Source organism: Mobula hypostoma, chromosome X1, assembly GCF_963921235.1.
Source record: "Mobula hypostoma chromosome X1, sMobHyp1.1, whole genome shotgun sequence".
In the NCBI taxonomy this organism is placed as follows: Eukaryota; Metazoa; Chordata; class Chondrichthyes; order Myliobatiformes; family Myliobatidae; genus Mobula; species Mobula hypostoma.
Window position 1 is genome coordinate 17629536 of NC_086128.1, and position 10561 is coordinate 17640096.

The 10561-nt window shown below is 41.7% G+C and overlaps 1 protein-coding gene across 2 annotated transcripts in view; it reads right to left on the bottom strand.

Annotated features, from left to right (window-relative positions):
- Positions 1-1630, bottom strand: part of LOC134340291 (RNA-binding motif, single-stranded-interacting protein 2-like) — a 260578-nt gene extending 258948 nt beyond the window's left edge. The window contains exon 1 of one of the 2 annotated variants that reach the window (XM_063037346.1): positions 1510-1630. In XM_063037346.1, the coding sequence (XP_062893416.1) occupies positions 1510-1575 (66 nt within the window). In that variant the 5' untranslated portion in view covers positions 1576-1630. The remainder of the gene's footprint in view (positions 1-1509) is intronic. The other variant, XM_063037347.1, reaches the window with a different exon arrangement.
- Between the last annotated feature and the right edge of the window lie 8931 nt (positions 1631-10561).

Consider the following 10561-nt stretch of genomic DNA (forward strand, 5'->3'; position numbering starts at 1 on the left):
GAACCAGCCAATAAATTAGAAGATTGCTGCTTTCCTGAGAAGCCAGGTAAATGTGTCAGTGGAAATCCAATTATAGTCACCCCGAACTCCCACAGTGAGAGATGACCTCGTCTCCCCCCAGCCACGACCCCTCTGCGACCAAGAGTAAGAATGAAACGAAAGTCGCGGGCATTAAAAAGAAACAGCCTTCTCTCTCATTCCCGATCCCAGGTTGAAACGTGCGAATAGAGAGCCAAGTGGAACAGGTTCCCGTGTTTAAACATGGGATTTCATGTTGAATGTACATTACATGCTGGCGCCAATTCGAAAGAAAGGGACAGGATTCTCACATTAAACTTGATCGGTCAGTCATGAACCGAGCAGAAGCCCGCACTGTGGGAACTACATGCATTGCGATCCGGACACCAAAGGGGTCTAATTTTGCACACAAAATGCACAACACGCCCACTTACGCTCCCCAAACCCCCAGAAAGTGGGTCACGTGCCTCGAAGGGAAGGTAGAGCAATCAATATCCCCTCCCTCTCCGCTTCCCGAGCAACCATCGGCAGCCGGTCAATCAACACGCAAACCGACGGGGTCACGGAGATAGGGAATGAAATCAGCCAACAACTCAGTGGGGGAAGCATACCCAGAACCTTGGTGCTTCCAACCCCAAAATATTCATTCTTGATGGCTTTTTTAAACCGCCGATTGAAGCAACCGCCTGATCTATTCCCCCCCCCTTCAAAAAACCTACCCGCTTTAAAAAAGAGAGAACGTGTTGCACTGGTAAAGGATTGAATGATTTAATCAAAACATAGTAAACATTTTTTTAAAAAAGAGCCCTCCCTTCATCCCAACGCAAGAAAGGAATGCGTTTGTGCAACTGGATACTTTCGATATGACTGTATTTAAACAACCCAGTACGGTTTATTTCACCCACCCCCTCCTGCTTCCCCCCCCCCACCCCACCGCCGTTTGTTAATGCGATACATGTTGAACATGGCCCAGTCTCGTTCGGGCTGATTCCTGCCATCAATCGCCCCCTTTTCCTCTCTGCACGCCACGGCTCATTGTGGGCCCTACTAGAAACAGCAAACCACAACAAATACTTCCAGTTCTCCAGTCGCTTCTCAAACCACCACCACCTTTCCCCATAACCACCCTCTTTTCTATTGAAACGAATCACTAATATTAAATCACAGTCTGCACGTTGGAGTTGAAGCGAGTCCCCAGTGGGCTCGGCGAGACTCGTAGAAACTTTTTTTTATCTCCCACTTTTTGTTTGTAAATTACAACGCACACATACAAAAACAAGCCAATCTCTCTTCTGAGTTTCAGCTACGGCGCCAAAGGAGATCACAAATATTTTGAAAGTGTACTTAAAGTGCTGAGGCAGGGACATAAACCGAGCCCACAAGATACCCCTACAATTTCTCCACCCACTCACTTTCTCAACGTTACCCCAACACATTAGAGCCCCGTAGCAAAGATCGCAATCATGTGAACCAGCCTTGCTTTTTTTTTACCTTCTTTGATGAACGGTTAGAATAGGGATACGGACTAAATCCTGCCCGTGGCACCGACAGCAGCATTTTTCTTTTTAATGTCAAACCTGAGCCAAAGGAGCAGGCTGACGTCAGGACGGGAAGTTGGAAATGGACTGAACTGGGACCGAGCACAAGTTCTATCGCCACTAGGTCCTAGTGCACGTTGGCTGTGTGCTTTCTGAAAAGACAGACTTTTATCTTTATACCGCCTTTTCGGATGTTCCGAAGCGCTTTGCATCCAGTGAAATGCCTCTGATATGGTGGTCCCCGTTGTACGAGAGACATTAAAGCAGGCCTATTATGCACAGCAAGCTCCCACAAACAGCAATTTATGAAACGGTCAGATATTCTGTTTTATTTTGTGACTGAGGAGCAATAATTGTGCCAGGCAGTGCCAATAGCCACCCTTAAAAACCAATAAACTACAGACACTGTTAGTCTGAAACAAACCCAGTAAATGATGGAAATATTCATCAGGCCAGGCAGCATCTATGGAGAGAGAAACTAATGAATAAGATAAATTGGTAAATTAAATTGCTGAATTAGTTTATTATTGTCACATGTACAGGCAAATAACTTTGTTTTGCATACCATCCATACAGATAATTTTAGTACATCAGTGCATTGAGGTAGTACAATAAAAGAATGCAGAATAAAGTGTTACAATTATAGAGAAAGTACAATGCAGGTAGACAATAAGATGCAAGGATGACTATGAGGTCAAGAGTACATCTTATCATATTAGGGAAGAGCCCAGTGGGATAGAATCTATCCTTGAGCTTGGTGATACATGTTTTCAGGCCTTTATATCTTCTGTCTGATGGAAGAGGGGAATATCTGGGACAGACGGGGTCTTTGATTATGTTGGCTGCTCACCAAGGCAACAAGAAGTATAGACAGAGTCCATGGAGGGGAACACACACAAAATGCTGGAGAAACTCAGCAGGCCAAGTAGCATCTTTGGAAAAAAGTACAGTCGATGTTTCAGGCCGAAACCCTCCAGCAGGACTGGAGAAAAAAAACTGAGTAGTAGATTTAAAAGTGGGGGGAGGGGAGAGAGAGCCGCCAGGTGATAGGTGAAACTCTGCAATTTCTTTTGTTAATCGACTGAGCAGATGCTCTACCAGGCCATGATGATAGGGTGCTTCCTATGGTGCACAGATAAAAAATTCTTTAGCCTACAGAGGAAGCAGAGGCTTTGGTGAGCTTCTTAGCCATAGGATCTGCATGGTTGGACCAGGGCAAGCTATTGGTGATGTTCTCTCAACACTCTTGGCCTCAGCTCTGTTGAGATAAGCGGGAGACATAAAGGTCTTTGATCTGAAATGTTAATTCTGATTTCCTTTCCATAAGATACTGCCTGACCAGTTGAAAGTTTCCAGCACTCTTTATGATAACCACCCTACTTTTCTTCAAGGTGCCATTAGACTTTTACATTCAGTGGAGAGGGCATAAACTGCCCATTTATTGCCCTGAGTGAAAAGGAGTACCCTCTGCATTTTGCTGGAAGTTTAGCATAGCTTAATGAATTTATATGAAGGAATTCCTATGTACACATATGGTATATCCGTTAGTCTTGCGACACCATGGATCTGCACCTGGAAAGTCTTCACTCTCCAGGGCGCAGGTCTGGGCAAGGTTGTATGGAAGACCAGCAGTTGCATATGGTATATATAAATACAACATACATTTATTTGTTCTCAGTAGAGATATACTGTTTGGTATATGTGATTTAACTTTAAATCCTTTGTAACATCTGTGGCTTCATTGGTAAAACTCTCATCCTTGAGCCAGAATGCACATTTATGTGGTGACTTTCTTGGTGTCAGGATGTGACAAGGTGCACTGCAGCCAATGAAATGCTTTTGAAATGGTAATGTAGAGAATGCATGCAATGAAATCTACCCTGTACTTCAGCGTAGCAGTGTCACAGATGTTACCTTCAGATGCAGTGTTAAACTCGTCTCACCTCACAGATAGTTGCAAAGAATCCCAAGGTACTCACTCAGAGAAGATCAGGGAACATAAAGCCAACGTGTTGGCTGACTTTTAACCATCACTAAAACAGACTCTCTAAGTCCTGGTCATGTTGCTATCTGAGGGAGTTGCTGTGTGAACTTGATTGCTCTGTTTCCCACGTTACAGCAACAATATACTTCACTATCTGTACTGCACTTGGAGTTATGAATGATGTTATAGAAATACAAATCCTCCTTTCTAAATCACACCACACCAGTGAAATGGAAACTGTGATTATACTCATCGCTAGATAGTCATAGAGAAGCAAAGAGTTACACAGCACAAAAACAGACGAAGTTTGTCCAAGATGCCTATTTTCCCATGTTTGGCCCACATGCCTTCAAATCTGCCTTATCTATTGAACAGGAACATTTTATCTTTCATAGTGCGGACAAATTTGGATGAGCTTAGCTGACATGAGAACAATTCCAGGGAACTGATTGCCACAGAAGTAAAGATACTTGACAATGAAGTAAGATAACATGGCCACATACCACACTGCAACTCCAGAGAACTGATTGGAATAGAAATATGAGCAAAGTCAAAGTCAAGTCATCTGCACAAGTACATGTGTGCACAGGTACAATGAAAAACTGATTGTTGCATCATCACAGGCATAGAGCATCAGAGGCACAACATTCACGGAAAAAAGTATAAATTATGAAAAAAACAAAAAAGTCCACTGTAATGCAAATTGGTCATATTGTTGCTGTACTGATAAACCACGTATTCAAGATTCAAGATAGTTTATTGTAATTCTTTAGTACAGTACAGAAGTGTAAAGGACAATAAAACAATTGTTTCTCCAGATCCAAACATGTTACTTGTGTTTTTTTTTGTGTTCTTTGTGCTTATTGTGTTTAATCGGATTGGATATATACTCTACAATACTACGTAGAAAGCAATGAGCAGTAGGGGCCTGGTATCACAGTTGTTATCTGGACCAGTAATCCAGGGACCCAAACCAATGATCCAGAGACATGCATTCAAATCCCAACTGGAGAATTTAAATTCAATTAATTAAATACAAAGCCAGTAGCAGGAATAGTGAATATGAATCCACATTATTTTAAAAAAAACATTTGTGTTCCTGAGGGAAGCAAATTTGTTGTCCTTGCTTGGTTCTCTCACCATCTAGTAAATTAACCTAAAAAGTAAATCAGTTCGGGAACAAACAGAGACAGGCAATAAATGCTGACTTTGCCGGCGAGGGCCGCATCCTGTGAATGAATAAAACAAGCCATCACACTCGCCCTTGTTGCCAAGCATATTGCATATTGGCTTTTACTTAGCTACTTCTCATCACATTTCATTCAGGAAGTGTACATATTGTCAGGACGTGGTTTTACTGTGAATTGCAATATGTTATTTCTACACGCACATGACAGACTCAAATCAGTAAGGAGGAGAATCGGACATCCCTGCAAGAATTCTCTGCAACAAATGGGCTATTCTTGATCTGAGTCTTAGCAAGTCAAATTGATTCCAGTTTGGAAACAATTCTGGTCTCTGATGAAGGCTTCAAAACCAACCCCAGCGAAGTCTCTCCTTCCACAGGAATGTGACATTTTATTTTTCACACAGGCAGCTTTGTGCCATCTCAAACCACAAATAAAGATATCACTGTTGCTCACTTTAAATAAATGGTTTCCTCAGGAATAGGCCAGCTTTAAAATAAGACTGTAACAGTGCTAAAAATATTACAAATGTCTCCAGAAAATAAAAGAATAGAAAATTGATTGAAACACTCAGCAGGTCAGGCAGCATCTGTGGAAGGAGGAATAGAGTTGACTTTTCAGGGCAAAGATCTGTCTGATATCTGTTTCAGACAAAGCACCTTTGAATTTAAAATTAACAGGATTTCTCTCTTAACGGATGCTGTCTGACCTGCTGACTGTTTCCAGCATTATCTGCTTTTATTTCAGATTTTCCTATTACCCACCTGCACATCAGTGACAATTTACAGTGGCCAGTTAACCAAACAGCCCACATGTCTTTGGGATGTGGAAAGAAACCAGAGCACCCAGGGGAACCTCATGTGGTCACAGGAAGAACATGAGAACTCCACACAGAAGGACGAGAATTTGTCATCATCCACGGTATTATTTTTGGAACTCTATATACTGATAACCCCTAAGAGGACCACAAACTTGTGCTTTGGAGGCTTGCGTGCCTCAATGACCTGGAGAGCTATGTTGGCTGGGGTTAGACCTTTATGCTTTGGCTCATGGTAGGGTCACCCATGCCAAACAGGACAAGAGTAGAGAAAAAGACTAAAAATGGTCTATCGGTCATCCAGGTTTGGTGGTTCAGCTCTGGGCTAACAACCTGACTGGTAAAACAAAATTGTTACAGAAACAGCAATGAAGAATTCTTCTACATCTGAGTGATGGTATTCATGAAGGTCTCCACCCGGGATTTGTGTGACTGACACTAGTGAAAACTGAGAGGAAGCTACTGACATGATGAAGAAAGCCCTGAACACCACCAGAGATGGAGGACCTTCATTGCTGCCCTAAATGCCAGTGGCATAACGGGCAGTAAGTAAACACTGTACTAATAAGGTTACTTACAGGACTTTATGTACTGATCCTTTTATCTAGAACGCTGTATGTAGACTGTGCAATCTTTTGAAATGAATGTTCAATCTGTTTCCAAAACTATTGTATATACTCGTACCTATGGTACTTGGTATACTGACTGCATCTTCTACAGTCCTCTATATACAGACACCCTTATCTTTAATAGTTTATATATTGACTGCAATCTTCACTTAAATACCAACCAACTGCATTATCTGCAACACTGAATGTTAACTAAAACAACCTACAGAGTGACTATGTTATCTATAGCACTGTATATACAACTGTGATACATATTCACAACACGCTGGAGGAACTCAGCAGGTCAGGCAGCATCCGTGGAAATGATCAGTCGACGTTTCGGGCCGGAACCCTTCGTCAGGACTGAAGAGGGAAGGGGCAGAGGCCCTATAAGGAAGGTGGGGGGAGGGTGGGAAGGAGAAAGCTGGTAGGTTCCAGGTGAAAAACCAGTAAGGAGAAAGATAACGGGGTGGGGGAGGGGAAGCTGGAAGGTGATAGGCAGGAAAGGTGAAGAAGGAATAGGGGAAAACACAATTCCTTCTTCACCTTTCCTGCCTATCATCTCCCTGCTTCTCCTCCCCGACCCCTTTATCTTTCCCCTTACTAGTTTTTCACCTGGAACCTACCAGCCTTCTCCTTCCCACCCTTCCCCCACCTTCTTTACAGGGCCTCTGCCCCTTCCCTCTTCAGTCCTGACGAAGGGTTCCGGCCCGAAACGTCGACTGATCATTTCCACGGATGCTGCCTGACCTGCTGAGTTCCTCCAGCGTGTTGTGAGTGTTGCTTTGACCCCAGCATCTGCAGATTATTTTGTGTTTGTGATACATATTGTCCCATCAATATTGCCTGTGACATTTATTGTACTTTACATATTGACTGTCATCTAGCATTGTGCCTGCTGCCTGTAGTACTGAATATACCAACTGTGTTATCTATGCTATGCAACACACACGAGATGCTAGAGGTGCTCAGCAGATTAGGCAGCATCTATGGAGGGGAATGAAGTCGACATTTCGGGCCGAGACGCTTCATCAGGACTGGAAAGGAAAGGTGAGGAAGTCAGAATGGAATGTGGAGGGGAGGGGGGAGAAGGAGTACCAGCTTGAATGTGATAAGTGAAGCCAGATGAGAAGGTGAGGGGAAGGTGGGTGGATGGGAGAGGGAGGATGAAGTAAGAAGCAGGAAAGTGATAGGTAGAAAAGGGCTGATGAAGAAAATATCTGATAGGAGAGGAGAGTGGACCATGAGAAAAAGGGGAGGAGGAAGGGCACCAGAGGGAGGCAATAGGCAGGTGAGGAGAAGAGAAGGGGTAAGAGGGGGGCCAGAATTGGGCATGGAAAGGGAGAAATTACTGGAAATAGGAGAAATCAATGATTTCCAGATTCCACAGAATTTCTTATTTTTATAATCTGTGCTATGCATACTACTTGTGTTATTTATCACAATATCTGGACAAATGACCTTTTGAACATCATACACAATCCAATCAGATCATGGCTGTTCCAAGACTCAACCTTACGAACCCTCCTCATCCCTATATCCCAATTGCCATAAGATATCAAAACTTTCTCCACCCTCTGTGTGTGGAAGTATTGCCGAGCTTCGCTGCTGAAACTCCAGCTCTGGTTGCTGACTTTGCCCTCCTGGACCCAGACTCCCTGACCTGTGGCAGGAGTTTCTCTCCTTCCACCACATCAGTCCTCTTCAATATTATAAAACTTCAATCCAATCGACTCTTAATTTTCTAAATTCCAGACAATATGACTCTGCATCGTGAAACTTCTGCCATAGGTTAACTCAATAGTAAATCTTCTCTGCACCCTCCAAGGCCAAGATCTCATTCTGTCTGCAAACAGTGAATGAGTTATTTCTGGAGCTGTATTTACTGACTGTAAAATCAATTGCAGTGCATTACCATGATTCTGTATATACTGGCAGTATCTATTGCACTTTGTAGACCAGTTGTATAGTCTACAGTAGTCTATATACAAACTGTTACCTATGCCACTGTACATACCGGTGTTTTACCATTAATGCTCCATATACTGTTGGCATTGTCCATGATATTCAGCACGTCAAATTGTGCTGTAGATACTGTCCTCCTTACCCACAGTAGTACTTCATATATGAGTTGTTTTATTTTCAGTAACATATACAGCAATGGCCACTTTATTAGGTATCTCCTGTATCTAATAATAATAACAATAATGCCCATGATCTAAACAGACTAGATATTGACAAGGAAGCGTCGAACGCGTTGCTCAGATTTGGGGTTCTCTTCCCAGAAAGAGAAGGGTTCCTTGTGGCAATACAGTCTCAGGTGGTTAACACAAAAATTATTAAAAATACATAATAAAAGACCAACAAATTCAAGACAATAAATACAGAAAATGCCAAAGTTAACCAGAAAAAATCCAACACATTACAGGATCCTGCAGCAGTTTAACTCAATCTGATTACTTACACAGGCACAATCAAGTGGCAAACATCACTCACCAAATCTTGCTTTAAAGTACAAATTCATAAAAGAAACCATACCTTACTTTAAATACAAGCCTGATCCAATTTTAGAGTCAGAGTCTCACAAATTATATTATGACAGATCCATTGTTACAGACAGGACAATCCATATTAACTGTCCAGATATAATAATGCAGAATAAACAAACAAGAACAACTTAATAGATATAGCCATTCCAAATACACACAACACACAGAAATCAATAAGTGAAAGACACCAGAAAGATACTGAATTAAAAGAGGAAATTGAAAAGCTATGAAACATGAATAGGGTATACATTGTCCCAATAGTAAAATCTACAACTGGTACCATCCCAAAGGCACTACACAATAGCGTTAAATCATTAGGGCTACACAGCAATATTTATGTAAATCTTCAGACATACACAATACGAAACACCAATTGAATAGTCCAAAAGTTCCTCGCAATTGAGAAATGAGTGTGCTTGGCTATGTCCATACCTCAGGTTTTACCAGTTGAGCTAAGGAAAGATAAAAATACAACAATAATAATAACTTCATTTATGGAGCCCTTTCATACAATGTAGTTCAAAGTGTTTTAAAATGGGATAAATGCAAAAATAAAAATAAACATGAAAATAAAAGACAAAAAGATGTTTGTTAAAAGCAAAACTAAATAAATTAGTTTCAAGTTGGCATTTAAAAGTGTCAACTGAGTCTGGATCCCTTATAGTCTTAGGTATTGAATTCCACAGTTTAGGAGTATAGTTCAAAAAAGCTGACCTGCCAATTATCTTTTGAAGGAGATTGCTTAAATTTAAGAATCTGGCAGAAGACCTGAAAGACCTAATAATGTATATTTGTGGTCTTCTGCTGCTGTAGCCCATCCACATTAAGGTTCAAGAGATGTTCTTCTGCACACCACTGTTGTACCACATGGTTATTTGAATTACTATTGTCTTCCTGTCTGCTTGAACCAGTCTGGCCGCTCTCAATGGACCTCTCTCATTAGCAAGGCATTTTCACCCACAGAACTGCCGGCCACTGGATTTTTTTTTTTGTTTTTCGCACCATTCTCTCTGAACTCTAGAGCCTATTGTGCATGAAAGTCCAGGAGATCAGCAGTTTCTGAGATACTCAAACCACCCCATCTGGCACCAACAATCATTCCACAGTCAAGCTCATTTAGATGACATTTCTTCCCCATTCTGATGTTCGGTCTTAACAACTGAACCTCTTAACCATGTCTACGTGCTTTTATGCATTGAGTTGCTGCCACAATTTTGGCTGAATAGATATTTGTGTTAATGTGCAGGTGTGCAGATGTACCTCATAAAGTGGCCACTGAGTGTATGCAGAAGGGTTATTACTAGTCCTGTATATTGCTCAGAGTACTGTATACATTACTTATTGCAGTGTAAGTACTGTCTGCATTATCTGCAGGAATATACTGTATGTTGGGATACAGTACTGTAAATGTCACCAGTTTACCAATGTGATTGTAGATACTAAACACAAGAGTTTCTGTAGATGCTGAAAATCTAGAGTAACAAAATATTGGAGGAACTCACCGTGGAGAGTAATAAAAAGCTGAAGTTTCGGGCTGAGACCCTTGATCATGGTACATAATACTGACTGTTTTATTCAAAAGTTATTTATGTACTGCATTTCCATAGACTATATATTGAGAGTATGATCTATCATAGTATATGCACCTGCTATCTTTTCTATGCTGGTGTACTTTTCTTCAGCGACAAGGCTTCCACTTGGGTTGTGTGGGTACCGAGGTGGCTGATGAGATCAATCTAGGAACTAGTCTCTTCCACAGATGGGGCAGGAGGCGATTGACAGGGCAGGTGGGTAGGCTGTGAGGAGGTGCATTGTTTCTGCCACTTACATCTGTGTGCTCTGATTTATGGATTCATGATT